The following is a 20,844-nucleotide window of genomic DNA, read 5'->3' as shown; positions in this document are numbered from 1 at the left end:
TATCTGCCTCGCTCTTGGGACGATACTTCCACCGATCGTGTTCAATTGGAAGATAAACGATACCTTTTCTGCACGAGTTTTCGACAAATCAAGAAAGTATGCACGGACGACTAGAAGATTAAAGATACATCTGGTGGCATCGACGTAGGAGATCTGTTGATCCGAAGATTCGCGGGTACAAATGGCAGGATGTCGGGAGAGGCTCCTACAAGGAAGCATTCATGGTATGTGCCCGGTGATCAGTGACAGATTTTCGATTGGATCAAGATTCTATCGTGGAAGAAAGCAACAAGGTACAGGCGACTAGCTCGCACGACAAAGAGCCGCTGTCACTGAGATGGCTAGGTGGCTGCTACCACGCCGTCATCCAGTTCCCGTCCCATTTCCAATCCTCCCTCTCCTCTCGCGTTCACCTCTTTCTTTACACAATTCTCTGTGTATCTGACACTATCGCGAGCGAGCGGGCGCGCGCGCGCACGCATGAACGTACGGCGGTGGAAAAGACGGAGAGGGAAGCAGGGAGCGAGAAGGAGAGGAGTAGGAAAAGGGAGATGGAAGCAAGTTCACGCACAATACGTGCGTGTGGCAAGTCGCGTGCCGTTCGCACCTATCCACACGACTCGTCGGATTCTCTTTCTCGAGGAGAGGACGTTCTGCGCAACGCATTCTCCCCACCTCGCGTGCATTCTTCCTTTTAACCTGTCGATCGAGAAATCCCTGGCCATCTTGTAACAACATCCCCCTTTGACACTCGCGACGCTCTGTAAATGCACTAGCCAAACGTAATCCTTGACGTCTCTCCCATTGCACCGCGGGTAACAGTGAATTAGAGTCGCCCTTGAAAACAGGGATACGTATGCACGATTGTTCGACGAATTAATTATCGGCGCAAAAATTATGATTGAAAAGAGAAAGTGATTATTAGTAGGACGAACAGATGCACGCGATTTATGAATTTCAGCCAGCGAGCAGCTGCGGGAGCGCACTAGGAGAATGAACTGTGTTTAGTCCGGCTTTAGTGATATAAAACACTGGGATATCTTGATAGCATTACTTTAATGAGATATCGTTGATGTCTGTGAGAGGTTTCGTTTAAGGGACGGTAAATGCAGTTTCCTGGGAGACCCCTAATCCCGAGGAGCATCAATCGCACTTTTTCGTTTCTGGCACTGATTATATCGCTAAGTAGAATTTAAAGAGAATTTTTTAACAGGATTAATGTTAATAATAGTAAACGTACCAAAATTATTTCATATAATTTCTAAGATTTCAGTAATGCTTCAATGGTATTACATAATAATGGCGGACATATTCACGATCATTTCAAGTATATGTATACTATCGTTACGATTATAATGTGTAAAATGACTCATTAGAATTCTGTTTTTGTAACAATGTTAACGCAATTTATCTTTGCGTTCGTGAGACGTTTTGCTCTTGATTCGTGTGGAGCGGGTATCGATGGATCTATGTCTAACAGTCTGATGCGTAAAAATGGAATGCAAGACAGTGTAACGCGTGCAGAATAATACGACACAGAATTGAAAGAAAAGTTGCTGTAAATCTATGTTCGAGACGCAAAGTGGCAAATCGCGCGAATCGCACTGTTCCGACATAATCCGGCGACAGGAAACAATCAGGCTAGGGTATTTCTCGGCATTTCTCGAGATACGTAAACTATCGGAGCGGAGAGTACAGTGATAGGTTATTACAGAAATATCTTGGCATATACGATTCGAATGGCTAAACTTCGACGCGAACGTACCGCCAAACTAATAATAATAAAGCTGGTTTAAAGAGCGTCACGCAACCACTGTGCGAGACCGGCCATCATCAAATGGCGGCAGAGGAATAAACGAAGTTCTCGTGGCTGTTGGACCGGCGGCGTGACTATAAGCACGGCGTTCGTGGCCTCGCGGCGGCTCGGCCAATAGCGAGCGGCCGATGGATCACGTGACGGTGGGAGCCAATCGGGCGGCCAGTCTACGGTCACGGTAACCATACGGAACCAGTCGGACATTTTCTGACAAGCGTAGAAAAACTTCTCGTCAACAGCAGCCGCCATTTTACGTTAGCCGATACTCGTGCGGTGCGGAACTCTCGCGATCGCTTTTCCCGAGCGAATTTCTGTGGCGCGCGGTGGCCGCCCCGGAGCCGACTCATTTCATCGTTCTCGCCTCCTGGCGTCCGTGATTGCCTCGAATGTGCGGGGAAAGCGAGCCGCGTCCGCGGTGATCGTTCGCGCGCCCCGTGTCGCAGTGTGCCAAGGCGAGAGAAGAGGAGAGGAAGATGGTGCCAGCGGGCCTCGAGAGCGATATCGTTGCTGCGAGCTAGCGCCGTGCGCGCAGCCAGTCCGCCACACTCGAGTGTTTGACGAGTCGTGCGCGACCGACTAAGTAAAACGAATTGAAACGCGAACACCTCGTCCGGTATATACAGTGTGTGCATTTAATATCACGGTGGTGATCATCGCGATTAGCAATATTCGACGATAGCCCTGGTTACTTCTCGGCCTGCACCCGTGGCTCGCGCGAGTGGCCGTGCGCCCGTCGACAAAATTTACTGTGTGTGCGTGTGTGGGCTTTAGCGCGGGGTTCGACGTACCCCCGACGATGCCCAATGGTTGATCGTGTAACGAAGCGTGCTCGGGGACGCTCCACGCGCCGCGGTTCTCATTGTTATTGTCATGCCTGTGAATACGCTAAGAGCTCGGTGAATTTTCGCGGCTTCACCGACGAAGAGGGAGAAGCGGCAGCAGCAGAAACAGCAACGGCAACAATAGCAGCAGCAGCAACAGTAACCAGAATCGTCGGCTTCGCCAGCAGCAGCAGCGGTCTTCTAGTGGCGTAGTGCAGAGTTTCGCCCCGTGTGTGTTACCCGTGGTGTATACCCGTGGCTGCGTGCGTGCGTGCCTGGCTGCCTGCCTGGTTGCCTGCCTGGTTGCCTGCCGCCTGCGTGCGTGCGTGCGGTCGACTCAACGACTCGACGACTCGCTGCCGCCACCGCCACCGCCGCCGCTGCCGCTGCTGCTTACTTGCTACCGACAGTAAACACTCTGAAACGAGAAATTAACCCTGAAAAGAAACCATGGCCGAACACATGGTGGACGGCCCGCCGAACAAGCGGCCGAAGCTCGGAGACTTCCCGGGGACATCGGACTCCGCGGGTGAGTTTTCTCTTCGTCTCGAGCGTATCCAGAAACTTTGCTGAATTACATAGACAGGGGTCGCATCACGCGGCTAACCTTTCAGGGATTCACTGACTACTAGTCGCACCAAGTGGCCTATAAGTGCCGCATACGTCTCTCTCTCTCGTTTCATTCAGAAAACAAACGTACATGCCCGCCTCGATCATCTCGAAGTGGCATTACTGTCAAGTCGCTGACGGACTAAGACCTTTGAGCAAAATTACCCCATGGTCGACGCTTCGGTCTTTTCTCTGCACCCTCGTATTGTCTCCATTACCGAGGGCTCCTCTCGAGGCCATCGTATTTTCTGTTTGTTTTTCTGTTTCTCACGATTAGATTCATATTCCTCGACTCCTCAGAGAAGCGTTGTGGTTGTAGCTGATTGTTTCGTTTTGCGCCACGAGTGTCATCCTTTGACAGGGGCCCTGTATTAAGTGTATTCCAACACCGTTCAAAGTCAAATACATTTCCTTTATCGGACCCGCGCAACGATCGTAATTATCCCCGGTTGTTAGTTAACCGTTTATAAACTAACCTAAACCGTACGAGAAATACCGTCGCTGGAACTACACTATACTGCGATTTGTGCAATCGTGCTTCGAACGATATTGCGAACGATCCGAAAGCACGCTCGAGGCTCTGCGATTCATGCGAACTGCATTGAACTTTATTTTGCCGAAACGACAGATTATTCGCAAAATCGGTGTGTTATGACAGCACTGTCATTGGCTAGGGTAAATTTAAAGCCACAAACAGAGTCAATCGCGTGGATTGTGTTTTTAAATGGATTAGTGCAGAGGGGTCATTGTTTGGATACAAAGAATGCAAAGTTTGTTCTGTCATTACCAAGGAATGTGCACGCCGAAGACTCTTCGATATTAGACGACGAGCAATTTGCGTATAGTGTATAAAATTTTGCTCAGAGGTTGCAGAAAGCATTCCGTGTTTCGATGAGTAATTACATGTATCTAAACAATCTATAACTTCTGTCTTGTTGCACGTTATTTCCCTCACTTTGGTTTAACACTAAGGAATAATAGTGCGTCATATATATTTTTTTATTCTCTTTTAGCTGTCTTTAGACTTCTTATATCTCACTTTTGTAGTGCATGGCAGATGCATGGAAATTTAAAATAATGAGTAAAACATGACATTTTGCTGGCATGATCGATGCGCTAACCATCTCCTATTCTTACTTTCTTTAAGTACTCTCTTATCGCCTTAACAGTTTCTGAACTCAATAATATCTCATGTATTCCCGAATTGAATCAATGACCATCGTGTCGCTTAAATATTCGATGTACAAAATTGGAACATCTAGTCAGGTTGCAGAAACTAAGTAGCAGACATAGCCTTCGTTGCTCGCAATCGCGTGCGTCGGTCCAGTTACATGGTACTAGTGTTACCCGAGAGAAAACTTGGGCTGTTTCTGCTGCTTAAATGCCGAGATCCAGAGCATAGGCAGTTTCTCCACAGTCTGATATAAAAACTGTGATATATATATGTAGTGGGTATGGCGCCTCTAATGATGCACCATGCTTATACAAACTACGGGGGAGGTGGCAGTGGTAACATGCAACAAATGCAGGGCCCGCCACAACAGCTACATCTGCAACAGCATCAGCTGCAGCCACATTGGAACAACCATACCGTCCAGAAAAGAAGTAAATATTATTACAAAACCCAGCAAGAAGTTGGAAAGTATTAAGTCCAGCACTGCAAAAATTTGTTTGTCTGTCCATTCATCTCATTTATTAATACCGTCGAGTTGTAAAGCCATTCGATTACCTCCAATTTATCTCATGGTTTACCAGTTAGAGAAGTTTTTATCATTAAAGTTCTTGTATTCCCTCGGAAAGTATGTACAGCTTTGGCATATTGTCACTATGGTTCAATAAAGTCGACTTAGAAAACCCACAGCGGGAAAGATTGCATTGCTTATTTGCGCGATAAAAGAAAACATCAATGTAAAAATAAGTATACTGGATATAACGCTTTATACGCCAGACACGGATTGATTTTCTTAAGATACTGGAGAAAAATTGGATCGCACTTGATATCGTAGGCAAAATCATAAATGTAAAGGGATATTTTTCATTTAACACGTGATACAGAGATTTAAATGCATCTAGAAGTAATAAATATAATATGGACATGCGACACACATGCACAGAGCTCTAGACCTTTACACTAGGATGGAAGTATATTAAGTAATACGTATAAGTTTCAAGACAACAAATTGATTTTCATTAAGATAAAGTTGAAATAGGCTTTTAGGTAGGTAAATATGCTCCTCTTTATTCAGATGTGTTAATACTTTGCAGGTGATTGGTACCGAAAATTTAAATAAAAGAAGTTGTACGAGTTTCAGAAACTTTATTTCTTTTTTGTTTATTTTAAAATTTTTTTTTAATGTTACAATATTTAAGAAATATTTCATTTGCAAACAGTTGTATATATATACATATATATATAGTATATATGTATATATATACTCTTTAGAGTGACTATGATTTCTTCGCATGACTGTCTACTCTAAAGTTTGCCATCAATAGCTTTAATGCTTTTGTAGTTTAGCACGACTTTATTGTGAACAAATTTTTATTCCGCTGTAGTATGGATTCCTTTAAGTTATGCTCATGCAGTGTATGTCTCATGTCTTATTTATGTATTTGTTTGTTTATATTTATACGTAGTTTGTTGTAGCATCTTCTCATATATACATATATATATTTTTTTTAAATTTTTCTTTTTACCCTCTTCTCTTCGTATATTTGCATTTGACCCCTTTTTTCTCCGTTAATGTATGATCAATCACGGATAGTCAAGTAAGTTGAAAAGTACATTTTTGCGACAAATGTATTCCAATACTTTAGGTTAATTTGCATTGAATAAATACGATTTTTCTGTAATTCAAAACACGACATGTATATAAGTGTTACAAAGTATGTGCGTGCGTACATATATGTGCATGTATGTTTTACATGCAGATATATTATACAACACGCATCGAACGTTACACGGTAATACAAAGATCCTACTATCGAAACTTTGGATAAAACCTATGGTGACGGTGCTGAATCTCATCCTTGTAATATTACTAATGGTTTTTTGGTCTCTATGGTACATGTTACATCTAATATCATACTCTAATCTTAATATTTTAAACTGGTTATCTAGAAAAGTAACTTTTTGTCCCTATAATGCCGGACCCTCTTATAAATTCTACTCTTTGAAGGAAGTTTAACTTAACAGAGCGATAGATATGTGTAGCATCAAAGTATAGTCTCCACGACCATTCTGTATTCGATGATCTTACTTTTGTAGTAACCAGTAATTTTTGCAGCATTTTGGATATTAGGAACCTATGTAAACTAATGTAAACATCTATTCTCAGATTACATAACAAACACAGATATGTATGATCTTGAAAATGATCTACCCGACGATCTGTTGCAATCGGCGTCTTGGGGTTCAGCAACAGAGAGTGCTAAGCCACCGGCAACGGGCCCAGGTCCAGGGCAGCAAAACGGTGATGAAATGCGACACGTACATCAGCAACAGCAACAACTTCCGCAGCACATAATACAGCAACAAGTTTGTATTCACAAAATATACATACGTATACACGTACATGTACATTACAGGCGAAATAATATTTCATATCGTGTGATTCCAATCTATTTTGACGCAGGGCAACAAGAATATGGTTACTAATTCTTTAGCGATGGCAGCTGGAACGTTGGGTAACAAAAGTCCGAATATGCAGTCCCCACCGAATGTCTCTGTCTCTAAAGTAGTCGATCCGCAAATGGTTGTCAGTCTGGGAAATTTACCAAGTAGCATAGCCAGCTCTTTGGCCAACAATCAAATGTCCATCGCAAATTCTATGGGTAGCCTTCAATCGTCGATGAGCATGGCCGGCAGTAATCCTACCATGTCGATGCCAGGCGGAATGAATACTGGTATAGTTATGACCAGCAGCGCTAGTGGGAATAATAGTATGGGTGGCATGGCGGGTGGAAGTTTAATTGTGACCAACAGCTTGAACAAACAACCTTTAAATACTGTAAGCTTTACATTCGCGTAGATTCATGCGAAAATACTATAACATTACGACAGGTAGAATCACGAGACTCGTGTATTTTAGGTAACCATGATGGGGCCTAATACTCAAGGAATTCATCATCCAAGCGTTGCGTCTCATCATGGCGTTGCTCAAATACCAAATGGACCTGGGATAATGAACACCAGAGCTGTAGCGATGCAGCAGCAACAACAAGCTCATTTGGTTGGTCCAGCGAGGGGTCAAAGTCCGCATCAGCAAGTACATCAAGTCGGTATCGTTGGTCCTGGTCAAGGCGGCCCACGAATGCAAGCTCCTCCTAACATGGCGAATATGCCGAACATGGGGCAAATTGGTGCATCCAGCCCTTATGGCTATGGTAAGTATATCAAGCGTGTATGTAACCGACGGGTTTCAGAACTATATTGAAACACGTGATCCCTCGGCAGCGTCTCCAGGCAGTGGACAAGGGCCTGGTGTTACCGTGTGTACTAATAGTCCTGTCGGAGTTGTTGCGCCCCAGCAGAAAGGAGTGGGAACAAGTATGACCGCCATGCAAGCTGCTGGTAGATTCGGAGGAACAACAGGTCCTATTGGGTCCGCAACCGTCGTGGGTGGTCAGGAGGGTGGTATGGCGCAACAAGCTCAACCACCCACGCCAAGTCCAGCTCAACCTCAGTCCGGTGCACCAAGCGGAGGGCAACCAGGTCCGCAGCAAGCTACTCAGGGTCAGATACCCGGTGCCGGTGCTCCGACTGGTAAGTATTCGTTTCTATATTCCGCCAGGATTATCCCAAAAAGACGAATTTAGTTAAGGAAAGGATCTCGTATTATCAGGTGCTACGAAATCAACTGCAGATCCAGAAAAACGTAAACTCATTCAACAGCAACTAGTTCTGTTGCTTCACGCGCATAAATGTCAACGACGCGAGAGCCAAGCGAACGGCGACGTCTGGCAGTGCACACTGCCCGATTGTAAGACCATGAAAAACGTTCTGACCCATATGACTGCTTGTCAGGCAGGGAAACATTGCACGGTGCCGCACTGTAGCTCCTCCAGACAGATCATTAGCCATTGGAAGCACTGTAATCGAAACGATTGCCCTGTCTGTTTACCCTTGAAACAAGCGAACAAGAACAAAACCACAAATGCTGCCGCAGCATCCACCACGCAACCAAATAGTCAACCAAATCCGAGTCCAACCGATGTGAGAAGAGCATACGACGCTCTGGGTATTCAGTGTCCTACAACAACACCTGGTTTGGTGCCTGGCCAGTGCGTTACCAGAAGAATCCCAGCGCCGGGGATGCAGGGAGCGCCTGGCACAATAGGAAACGTCAGGCTAACTCAGCCTCAAGCTCAGGCGGCTCCCGGTCAGTCGGTGGTCGGCGCCGGTCAGCAAGTGGTCGCCCCGAACGTATCTCTTCCTTTAAATTCCGATCCCAATACAGTCGGCGTGGCGGGCAATCAGGCCGCGCCTACCAGTGGACCCACGCCCGCTGCAGCGGCGGCTGCCGCGAATATGCAGCAATTGTTCGGTCTGAACGATTCAGGACAGCTCACTGTCCCCGGCGAAAACAGGCTAACGAGCCTTCAACTTCCAGCCGGACTTCAGCCAGGGCAAGTAACAGCGACACCAGTGCAGGGAACAAAGGACTGGCATCAGTCTGTAACTCCGGATCTTAGAAATCACCTTGTTCACAAATTGGTTCAAGCGATATTTCCAACTCCAGACCCGCAGGCTATGCTGGACAAACGGATGCATAACCTGGTTGCGTATGCGCGGAAAGTTGAAGGGGACATGTACGAAATGGCCAATTCGAGATCGGAATATTACCACTTACTTGCCGAGAAGATCTACAAGATTCAGAAAGAATTGGAGGAGAAGCGGCAGAAGCGAAAAGAACAGCAGCAGCAGCAACTGCAAGCCCAGCAGCAGCAGCAACAGCAACCTCAACCTTCCGGACCGTCTGGCCCGAGCTTGAGGCCGTGCGCTCCACCCAGTGTTGGGGTTGTACCGCCGTCACGGCCGGTTGGAACGGTCACTCCTAGCTTGCGCAGTCACTCGCCGAGCATGGGTCCACTTGGAACTATACCTTCAATAGGCATTCCCCATAACAGGATGCAGTTTCCACAGCAGCAGCCAGCGCAACAACAGCAGCAGGTGCAGGTCCAAGCCCAAACCAAAGTCCAGGCTCAAGCTCAGGCCCAGGCTCAAGCCCAGGCTCAGGCTCAAGTTCAACAACAAATGCAGCAGCAACAACAACATCAGCAGCAGCAGCAGCAGCAGCAGCAAGGAATTTTAGTCGGTCCACCGGGCCCTAGTCCGAACGGACAGTCGACTTCCACCCCCAACGTCGTTCCAAATCCTGGTCTCAGTCCTTTCGGGCAGCCGCAAATGCCGCAGGCAAATTTAACAACCACCACCACATCCGCAACAACTAGTCAATTTCCAACTTCGAACGGCACTTCCGGTTTACCTAACAGTTCTCCTGTACAGAATCAACATCAGTTCCCCGACCTTATGAAAGTTAGATTGGCGCAAGCGCAAGTAGCGATCGCGCATCAACACCAGCAGCAACAGAGTCAGTCGCAGCCACAGCAACCGTCGAGCACCTCGAATCAAAGCGCGACGACTACGTCGTTGCCGCAAGCCCCGTCGCCATTCAACAGTATGCAACAAAACAGCCAGCAGAATCAGCAGTTTAACAATAGTCGACCTCTGTCGGTTTCAACGCCCAACGACAACGGCATCAGCACGTCGACTCCTCAAACGATCCCACCTCCCGCATCCAGCGGGCCTAGTCCTGGTCCAGCGACTACAACGAACGGACCTCAGTCTACCACTTCCACGCCTAACACGCCATTAGTTCCTTCATTGATGACACCCAATCAGACAGTATCTTCCGCCAATCAAACACCCCCTCATCCTGGCACCACACCGTCCCCGGCCGGTCTAGCGAGCCTCGGCAAAGGGATGACGTCCCAGGAGAGGGCCGCGCTCAACGCGCCACGAACCTCGTCGATGTCTTCGCAAATGGCCGCCATCACGGCCGCCCTGGATCGTGACAATTCTCCTAGTCCGCCGATGAATAACAATAAAGGGAAGCTGGATTCGATTAAGGAGGAGAGCATGAAGATGGAGATCAAGCAGGAGGACGGCTCCGAGAATCACAGGATGGACGGTGGTAAGAGCGTCAACAGCGACGAATCGATGAAAACGGAAATCAAAACTGAACCGATGGAAGAAGGATCTGGAGAGGGTATCGTGAAGGAGGAGTGCTCGGGTATCAAGGAGGAGCCCGTGACGCCTATGTCCAGCCAGGACACCACGACGCCGGACATTAAACCGTTGGTCCCTGAGCCCATACAGCCGAGCGGAACGTCGACGGACAAGAAACGGCTGTGTCTGTTCAAGCCGGACGAACTTCGCCAGGCGTTGATGCCGACTCTGGAGAAACTCTACCGCCAGGATCCGGAGTCTATACCATTCAGGCAACCCGTCGATCCGCAGGCCCTCGGGATTCCCGACTACTTCGAAATCGTTAAGAAACCGATGGATCTGTCGACAATCAAAAGGAAATTGGACACAGGGCAATACAGTGATCCATGGGAGTACGTCGATGACGTGTGGATCATGTTCGACAACGCGTGGCTTTACAATCGTAAAACATCTCGGGTTTACAGATACTGCACCAAGGTAACGTTTAATTCAATCTTCCAGTTATTGTAGCCACTAATGCACGGGCAATGAAACGACGGACATTTCTCATTGATTCTAGCTCTCGGAGGTTTTTGAGCAAGAGATAGATCCTGTGATGCAGGCTCTCGGTTACTGCTGCGGTAGAAAGTACACGTTCAATCCGCAAGTACTGTGTTGCTACGGGAAACAGCTGTGTACGATACCGAGAGACGCGAAGTACTACTCTTATCAGAATAGGTCAGTATACCGAAGGATTTTGATGGAATAACTACGCTTAACCAGAGGATTCACAAGATAACTCATTTGAGAAACGAGAAATAGTTTGCATGATGGGAACCTGTTAGTAGGTTTTCTTTATTATCTCCATCTTGCCCTCTAGCGACTTCTTTACTTAGATGATTTAGACAAGTTGTATTGAAAGGATAGTGTGGGATCAGGAACCCCCATCATAACATGGAGCCCGGACGAAGAGGCCACGGAGAGTCGGCGTAGCCGTGGTGGTTAACGCTGCTGATTACCACGCGGACGGCTCGGGTTCGATTCCCGGCACCCGTGGCTCTCTTTTTCCGAGGCTCCTGAAAACGTAGAAATATTACATCACCGATTCCTATAATAGTAACCTTAGTTTTATCCTAATCTAGTTCGATCAATTGATGAAATTCCCTTTGGGCGCATATTCGACTTACCAGTGCATTTCTGCAAAAGAAAAATGTTCTACACCGAATTACGCCAGATTAAATTGGCAGGCATATTAGCCTGTTTCGAATGATACCAGTCGATGCAGGCCAGTCTCCTGACCAACAAGTTTTTCTTCCCTTTCTATTTTTTTTTTTTTTAAATTCTTTTATTGCCATTAGAATATGTTTATCGATGAGTGTATTTTTGCGTAACGCTCGCAGCGTGTAAAGATTAAACTTTATTACGCATATACTTAAGGGGCATACAACTTCGGACGTAGTGATACTTCAAACTTAGATGCTTTTTTTACGATCTTGCTTAACGAAAGAATCGTATGTAACTCTTGGGTATATGCAACTTAGTAATTTATGTATATAATATATCGTGTCTAACAATGGCACTCTTCTCTTCTTTGTATGTTACCTTCGCTCTACCCATGGGTTGCGCACGCACACACAAAAATCCTTGTTTGCTGCTTGCTTCTTGTGTTGCCCGCGCCCCTTGCTTCTTTCCAACTCTACTACTTCATGCCAAACGAAAAATTGATACTTGGAAATTGGACGATCGAAATTGGACACCCGACACTATCAATGAAAACACAAATAAAACGTAAAACAAAAATAACGAATAAAAAAAAATATATATAAATAAAACACATTAATCAAACTGAACGATGATTCTCTTCCGAAACAACTTTTGGAATAAAATAAAAAAATGCAACGATATAATTGGCAAAATACCTTACTTGCATGTGTATAATTGCAAATGTAAACAAAACGTTTATCAAAATTGGATACTCAACATTTGGATACATCCGCTGGGGCGTGGAAACAAAAAATATATTGACCTTCGTACGATGCACGCATGACATTGGCGAATTGCAATTTGGATCTAAACACTATCGGGGAACAATAGTTTAAAGGCATATGGTCTTGTTTCCGACAGATACACCTTCTGTCAGAAATGTTTCAACGACATTCCTGGTGACACTGTGACGTTGGGAGATGATCCAACGCAACCTCAGACGTGAGTTTTCCAAACGTAGATACCGATTTCTCGCCGCGCGCAAAAGGACTGTGGAGTGAGTGGTTGCTTTCTATTGCAGTGCCATTAAAAAGGAACAGTTCCAGTTAATGAAGAACGATCATTTGGAATTGGAGCTTTTTGTTGTATGTACAGATTGCGGTAGAAAAGTGCATCAAATTTGCGTGCTTCACATGGAATCGATTTGGCCGTTAGGGTAAGTAGGCATATACTGCGGAACGCTCGCGAGTGCTGCTCTGCAGAATGGTCACATTGAATGCATGAGATATTCTACCTTGCAGATTTACTTGTGATAATTGTTTAAAGAAGAAGGGCCAGAAACGTAAGGAGAACAAGTTTAACGCGAAACGTTTAACGGTGACTAAATTGGGAACTTATATAGAAACACGAGTGAACAACTTCTTGAAAAAAAAGGAAGCCGGTGCTGGCGAAGTCGCGATCAGAGTCGTAGCATCCAGTGATAAAGTCGTCGAGGTTAAACCCGGGATGAGAAGCAGGTTCGTCGAGAACGGCGACATGTCCGGGGAATTTCCGTACAGGGCGAAGGCGTTGTTTGCATTTGAAGAGGTTGATGGCACGGACGTGTGTTTTTTCGGCATGCACGTGCAGGAGTATGGCAGCGAGTGTACGCCACCTAACACCAGAAGGGTCTACATAGCGTACTTGGACTCTGTACACTTTTTCCGGCCTAAACAATTCCGAACAGCAGTGTATCACGAGATACTTCTTGGATACTTGGATTACGCGAAACAACTTGGGTAAGTTGGCAGTGATTCATGGAATCATATGCGTCGCGTGTTCGCGTCTGTCACGATTGCTTTCCGTGTAGGTACACAATGGCTCACATCTGGGCCTGTCCACCTTCCGAAGGAGACGACTACATCTTTCACTGCCACCCCCAAGAACAAAAGATTCCAAAGCCTAAGAGATTACAGGAATGGTACAAGAAAATGTTGGACAAAGGCATGGTCGAGAGGATCGTGCTCGATTACAAAGTTAGTAGCGATGATCTAATCTAATGCGGGAATACAGTCTCGAGTGTTATCCGAGAGTGAACTGTTACTCTTGGGTGTCAAGGGAGACTAAAAGCAACGTTTGAGAAAGCTAATGTCCATATTGATTTCGTAGATATGAACATAGGATTAACAGACGACAATTGAATAAACGTTATCTAATTCGGCACTGGTGAGCGCAATCGAATCGGTGAATCAATTTTTATTTATTTATTTTAGGATATTCTAAAACAAGCAATGGAAGACAAACTGTCGTCGGCCGCCGATTTACCATATTTCGAGGGCGATTTCTGGCCGAATGTTTTGGAAGAGAGTATTAAAGAATTAGACCAAGAAGAGGAAGAGAAACGCAAACAGGCTGAAGCTGCGGAAGCTGCCGCCGCCAATGCGGTATGCGGATTTAATAATACATGACCCAGAGCAAGATACACTTCTCTTGCAAAGTAAGTTACTGATCGGGCGTGCCCGAATCTTGTTTCAGATTTTCTCCTTGTCGGAAGATTCGGAAACAGGTCCGGATGGCAAGAAGAAGGGGCAGAAGAAGGCCAAAAAATCAAACAAATCCAAAGCGAATCAAAGGAAGAATAGTAAAAAGTCTAATACTCCTCAGACTGGGAACGACCTGTCTGCGAAAATTTTTGCGACCATGGAGAAGCACAAGGAAGTATTCTTCGTCATCAGGTTGCATAGTGCTCAAAGTGCAGCCAGTTTAGCAGTAAGTGCCCGGAATTATTCTGTATTCACTGATTCCTCGATTTACGAAGCGCTCGCGTCGCTATGTATACTTGCGTTTATTACAGCCGATTCAGGATCCTGACCCCGTTATTAACTGCGACCTTATGGATGGTCGCGATGCTTTCCTTACGATGGCTAGAGAAAGACATTACGAGTTCTCTTCTCTAAGGCGTGCGAAATTCAGCTCCATGTCCATGTTGTACGAATTACACAACCAAGGCCAAGACAAATTTGTTTATACTTGTAATAACTGTAAGAGTCATGTAGAAACGAGATATCACTGTACAGTTTGTGATGTGAGTATCGAAGTAACACTTGTTGCCATTGTTTTCGTCTTCCGTTGCCAAATCTGACGTTATCGTTTACTCTGACAGGACTTTGACCTATGTATAAGCTGTAAAGAGAAAGATGGTCATCCTCATCATATGGAGAAACTTGGTTTAGATCTGGATGATGGTTCATCGCCGGCCGATGCCAAACAAGCAAATCCACAGGTAAAGTAGTGTTCTCCTGTTTTGAGTGTTACGTTGATATTGTAACGGACGTGAACGATAAATATCACGGTGACGTTTCTATTTTTAAACAGGAGGCGCGTAAACTTTCGATACAGAGATGTATTCAATCGTTGGTGCACGCGTGCCAGTGCAGAGATGCTAACTGTCGTCTATCCAGCTGCCAGAAGATGAAGCGAGTAGTAACGCATACAAAGATTTGCAAGCGAAAGACGAATGGAGGCTGTCCAATATGTAAACAATTGATAGCGCTATGCTGTTACCATGCTAAACACTGCCAGGAGACTAAGTGTCTTGTCCCATTCTGTTCGAACATCAAACACAAGCTGAAGCAACAGCAACTTCAGCAACGGTTACAACAAGCGCAATTGTTAAGGTAATGAGGAGATACGGATTAAAATACTAGCAAGATCGAATAGCACTTCTAAGGCCGCGTATTTAACCAATGGATCCTTTACTGATTACAGGAGAAGAATGGCTGTGATGAACACGAGACCGACGGGTGCTGTAGGAGCGATACAATCTGGGCAACAAACTTCCAACGTCACTATGACGACCGGTGTTGCCATGAAACCAGGGACTAGCCCTACCAATCTACCCTCGCCGCATCAACCTGGGATAGGGTTGAAGCCTGGCACGCAAACGCCGCCTGCTCATGTCCTCCAGGTGGTTAAGCAAGTACAAGAGGAAGCCGCAAGACAGCAGGCGCCGCACGTGGGCTATGGCAAAGTGACGCCGGGCGGCGGTGTCGGTGTCGGTGTTGGCGTAGGAGGACAAACTGGCGGCGTGATGCCTCCGCCTCAAATGCAGCGGCCGATGCCCGTCCAAATGCCGAATCCCGGTGGTACTCATCTCATTCCAATGGATCAGTGGACGCCAAGGTATTGTTCTATCTAAATAATATGTAATTGAATTGTGTCGCGAAAGGGGGTCCGTTATAAAAATATTGCCATTCCCAGTAGGTATCAACCTGCGGTGATGCAGCAGAATCCTGGTCTGAGGCAGCAGACGCCGCAACAGCTGATGCAGCAACAACAGCAGCACCCAGGGCAGCAGGTGATGGCGATGGGTGGACAGATGCCGAGGCAGCCAGGAGTAATCGGTGGCCCGGTCAGTCAAGTCGGACCGCAGACTCAAAGTAACATGCACAAGCACGTATTGCAGCAACTCATGCAGACTCTCAAGAATCCCCATACTCCTGAGCAGCAGAACCAAATACTCCAAATACTCAAAAGCAATCCACCGATAATGGCCGCATTCATCAAGCAACGGGTATGACAATAAGCAATCTCATTTTACTGTATGTATGTATTCTGTATTGTTCCCCTTAGGGTTACAAGGTCTCCGTTTCCGTTCCTTTCCCCTTACACCTACGGTCCTTACTCTAGTCTTTACGTCTATCTTACGTCTATTTATTTTATTTATAATTGTTGTAACTTAAATTTTAAAAGTCATGACATAAGAGTTAATACTTTTCTTTAAATGATTTTGGTTACGAATAACCATTATCGTTGACGAGAATTTTTTTGGTTACGGTATAACCAATATCTTTGCGGGATTTTTGTTTGGTTACGGTATGACCAATTGGGGGATTTCTTTTTTCTTTTTGGTTACGTTATAACCAATATGAATTACGAGAATTTTTTTTGGTTGCGGTATAACCATTGAACTATAGAATATCTGGAATGCGAACTGTGGGTATGAGGAACCGCGCTACGCTGTTGAAAAGATATAATTGCATTGCGTGGCGTGCTGTTTCACTTTTACACACGCGTCTACACCTGCCTATACCCAATTTTACTACAAGATAGTGTTAATAAAGGATAGACACTAGGGTGGCTCTTTTTTTTTTGGATATTTAAATAATTACTTAACAGCTCACAAAGTCGATTTTATATAATATCTTCCAAGTTATTGCTTACCTGAAAAAATATGTCAAACAAAAATTGTAGATGCAGACAAGGAGCATCTTTTATGTTGTATTACTTTTTCTCGCGTGACAAACGGATTTCGAAAAAAGTCCGAAAAAACTAAAAAAAATTGTTATTTTTCAGATTTTAAAAGTTTAAATCCTTCTCGAACACTTATTATTTATGATGGCGAAAAAAATTGTAATTTTGCTTCTTTCTTTCTCCCGTTCAGTCCTTCCCCCGCGTCAACCTTTCACACCTCTCTAACCCCACCCCCCTTGGTCTTCCCCCTGTGTCACCTCTTACCAGCACTTTCCTTTTTTCCTCCCATCTCCACCATTGTCCCTCCACCTCTATCCTCCCATATAACACCCACACCCTTTTTCCTTTTCTACTTCCTTCCGCGATTTCCTTCAACCTTTTCTGCGTCTCCCTTTCCTTCACCGCCAGGTCGTCCTCTATCCTTTCCTCCCTCCCCTTCAAATCCTTATTTTTACCCATCACCTCTTTCTTCTGCTCCTAATCCTTTAGCCTCGCTATCACCATGCTTCCTCTCCCCTACTCTGTACACCTCTTCTATCTCTACTCTCGCTCCTATTTTCTCTATGATGTATTTCCAGTTCCTCCAGTTTTCTTCCTAACTCCTCTAATTTCTCCCATATCCTTTCTCTTTCCTCTCTCCATCTTTCCTTCACTTTTCTCTCGCTCTTTCCTTTCACCTGTCGCACGGCGCTTGCTGCTCTCACACTTACCGGAAACGGAAGCCCAATCTCATTTTACTGTTTATTACTGTTTATACTCTATGGTTTTGACAATTTCGATTACCATGTGATTTTTTTAATAAAAAGGCGCTTGCCCTTCAGCAACAAAGTGGTCAGTACGGCGGAGGAGTCGGCGGCCCTTTGGGTCCTAATCAGCCGCAACAACAACCTGGTTTGCAGCATATGATGTCTCAGCAGCAACAGCAACAACAGGCTCAACAACAGCAGCAGCAGCACCAACAGCAGCAGCAGCAGGCTCAACAGCAGCAGCAGCAACAGCAGCAGGCTCAACAGCAGCAGCAGCAGCAACAGCACCAACAGCAGCAGCAAGGCAGAATGCAGATACAAGCGATGCTGAATCAACAACAACAGCAGCAGGCTCAACAGCAGCAACAACAACAGCAGCAACCTGTTCAGCAACAGCCGCAGTGGTACAAGCAACAAATGCTGGTGATGCAGAGACAACAGCAGGCTCAACAGCAGCAGCAGCAGCAGCAGCAGCAACAACAACAACAGCAGCAGCAGCAGCAGCAACCGTTCACGCAACCACCAGCACCACCTTACGGTCAACAGCGACCAATCAGGCCGTCCCTTCTCGGTAAGAATCATTTGATTCTCGACAACAAAACGAGATTCGTCGAGCCGCATGGTGGTTCGTGGTCTAACGTCTGCCACGATTCCGCGTATTCTTCCTCAGGTTACGGTGGCTTTAGCGAACAAGGCTACGGTCAACCCGGTTTAAAACCAACTCCACCCCCGGTACCTTCTCCGCAAGGTGTGATGGGACCTCCAGGGATCTCTGTACAGCAACAACTCATGCAGTCCGTTCGATCTCCGCCACCCATACGATCTCCTCAACCGAATCCTTCCCCGCGACCAGTTCCATCCCCGCGCAATCAACCAGTTCCTTCGCCCCGGTCGGGCCCGGTACCGTCGCCCCATCATCACCCGCCTCACGGCACGCCGACCCACTCGCCGGCTCACGAGCTCGGAGGGCCAAGCGAGATGATGCTGTCGCAGCTGAGCGGCGGTACCGGCGCGCCGACGGGCCACCCGGGCGCCATGCCCCATCATCCGTCTCCGGCGCCACCGCCCACCAGCGGCACGGACTCCAGTGAAGTGACGCCCATGACGCCGCAAGACCAACTCTCCAAGTTTGTCGAAGGATTGTAGTGACTGTTAGTGAAGTCGGTCGATACGTGTGATTGGTATGTTAATGGGCGAACGACGACGAAGACTACGACGACAACGACGACGGCGACGATGACGGCGATGATCTCGCGACGTCGTATGTCAACCGTTTGAAGGACGGTCGCTGTTCCCAGCTCCCTGCCATGAGGCAGAGAGCGTTAACCTCCATCCGTTCTGCGTTCCTAGCTTCGTGGAGATATATCAGGTATAAAACTACTTCCACGTCCGGTACACTGACGCCGAGTGCTCCGCGATGTCTGAGCCGCGACGACGAAGGTCAGAGAGAGTAGCCTGAACCGACCTGGTGCGACCAAATTAATCCGGATAACAGCGCGTGTTCCCTAATTTCTATCTGCGAGTTAAGGTGCAGGAGCGATACACAGCGTGATGTGGTGCTGCTTTAGAGATGCTCCGCGAAGATAAATGTTAACAAGCTGGCTCAATGGACACTTGAACACTTCTTCTTACGTTACTCTGTACTGTCGTACCTCAACCCCGGCTACCCCATTCTACGCCCCTAATCGAAAACCGGTGGAACGACGAGAAATTTTTTTCGAAACGACAAAGTAAAATCAAGAGAAAGACTATCGAGTACGTTCTCCCCGAAATAAACCACATGCATACATGAGAGGATACATACACACACCAGGCTCCTCCCCGACCCCCCGCCCTGCCGTGCCCTATCGTGCCGTGCCCTTCCACCCTCTGTCCCCCCATCACACACAAACACACGACCTTTTACATCTTTACCACCTTCCCTCGCTGCTGCTCTCGTGCAAGCTGAGTGAAATCGTACAAATGTGTTGTGTATACTTAACGTTAATTAATAATTAATAGTTCAAAATACTATTAGCGTAGCGATTATATGCAGTTATTATATACCACTATTATTATTATCGTGACAAGATGCAAAGTATATAACAAACGAACGAAAAGAAGAAGGGCTGTATGAAATGGGAAGATATAGAGAGAGAGAGAAAGAGAGAGAGAGGGAGAGAGAGAGCGAGAGAGAGAGAGAGCGAGAGAAAGAGCGCGAGAGAAAGCGAGAGAGAAAGAGAGAGAGAGAGAGCGAGAGAAAGAGAGAGAGAAAAAGAAACGAAAGAAATACCGACGACACTGTATGTATTTGAAAGAAGGGAGAACAGAATTTAGTGAAAAAGTTAAGTAATGTTAACTTAGGCTAATTTGTTATTAAGAGATCGCTACGGCTGCCGGAGGTTGTACCTTAGCGCCATTAAATTTTATGGATCATTCTGAAATTAATCCACGGATAAAAAAAAAAAGAATCTGCTCGACGGATTGTCCCCGCCGCGAAAGGGACGATTTCTTCTCCTCCTCTCATTTGTGACAGGACAGGCGAGACGAACGCGGATTAACGGTGTCGCAACCAAAAAGTAGAAATTCACGACAAACACTGCTATTCGCTAGTACGGGAGGAATTTATATAAACAAAATCGTGTTAATTTTGAAGGCGAATATGACGACGACGACGATGATGAAGAGAAAGAAAAAAAAAGCAAATGTTTTTCAAATACGGGGGTCCAACCATGTACAGTTGAATCAAAATATGTAGCTACGAAGCGTAACCGTAACTGGGCCCTCGCGTGAAAAGCGTTCTTGTACATACTATACTATTATTACGATAATAATAACGATTATTATTAATTTCCCCGTCTCTTATGAATTTATTATTATTATTAATATTATTGATTCTTATTAATATTATTATCATTATTATTATCATTATTGCTATTATTAATATTATTGCAAAAAATTCAAACGTATGAGTATAGAGTGTATTATTCGGGAAGAAAAGCGAGAAAGGGATCCACATACGCGCGTTTATCAGCATGGGCTTGCGCAAGCCCGTCGTGCACGATAGAGGACAACGCAAACGACACATACACGCACGCGCAGGCACACGCATACAGACAGACAGAGAGACACACACGCACGCCACGCGTACGCGCGCAACAGAGATACACGTCAAAACACGTATATACCGACACTACGTGACTATGCCAGTGCTGTATCATAGTAAAT

General features: G+C 46.0%; 1 protein-coding gene across 9 annotated transcripts; it reads left to right on the top strand.

Moving 5' to 3' along the window:
* Positions 1-2,064: 2,064 nt before the first annotated feature.
* On the top strand, positions 2,065-20,467 carry LOC143373077 (histone lysine acetyltransferase CREBBP). Of its 9 annotated transcripts, none has more exons than XM_076819941.1 (21): positions 2,065-3,166; positions 4,696-4,851; positions 6,585-6,784; positions 6,882-7,256; positions 7,338-7,632; positions 7,703-8,011; positions 8,091-10,954; positions 11,037-11,194; positions 12,551-12,661; positions 12,741-12,875; positions 12,961-13,437; positions 13,509-13,674; positions 13,912-14,082; positions 14,174-14,407; positions 14,493-14,723; positions 14,802-14,921; positions 15,014-15,315; positions 15,407-15,820; positions 15,902-16,211; positions 17,698-18,208; positions 18,308-20,467. In XM_076819941.1, exons 1-21 carry the CDS (start codon positions 3,088-3,090, stop codon positions 18,781-18,783), a joined length of 8,094 nt encoding a protein of 2,697 aa, XP_076676056.1. In that variant the 5' UTR covers positions 2,065-3,087; the 3' UTR covers positions 18,784-20,467. The 9 variants fall into 9 exon arrangements, with proteins under 9 accessions (XP_076676056.1, XP_076676052.1, XP_076676051.1 ...); XM_076819937.1 differs by having other exon boundaries at positions 15,899-16,211; positions 17,698-17,896; positions 17,930-20,467; XM_076819938.1 differs by having other exon boundaries at positions 2,066-3,166; positions 15,899-16,211.
* The last annotated feature ends 377 nt before the right edge of the window (positions 20,468-20,844 follow it).

This window comes from Andrena cerasifolii, chromosome 9 (assembly GCF_050908995.1).
Source record: "Andrena cerasifolii isolate SP2316 chromosome 9, iyAndCera1_principal, whole genome shotgun sequence".
Lineage (NCBI taxonomy): Eukaryota > Metazoa > Arthropoda > Insecta > Hymenoptera > Andrenidae > Andrena > Andrena cerasifolii.
Note: the sequence above shows the minus strand (reverse complement) of the source record. Positions and strands in the feature narration are given on the sequence as shown.

Excerpts from the sequence above, each read along its gene's own strand:
- LOC143373077 (XM_076819933.1), top strand. The coding sequence starts at position 3,088 with ATGGCCGAACACATGGTGGACGGCCCGCCGAACAAGCGGCCGAAGCTC. Across the intron at positions 3,167-4,695 it reads GGGGACATCGGACTCCGCGG|TGGGTATGGCGCCTCTAATG; the intron begins GTGAGTTTTCTC and ends ATATATATGTAG. Across the intron at positions 16,212-17,697 it reads CCGCATTCATCAAGCAACGG|GCGCTTGCCCTTCAGCAACA; the intron begins GTATGACAATAA and ends TTTAATAAAAAG.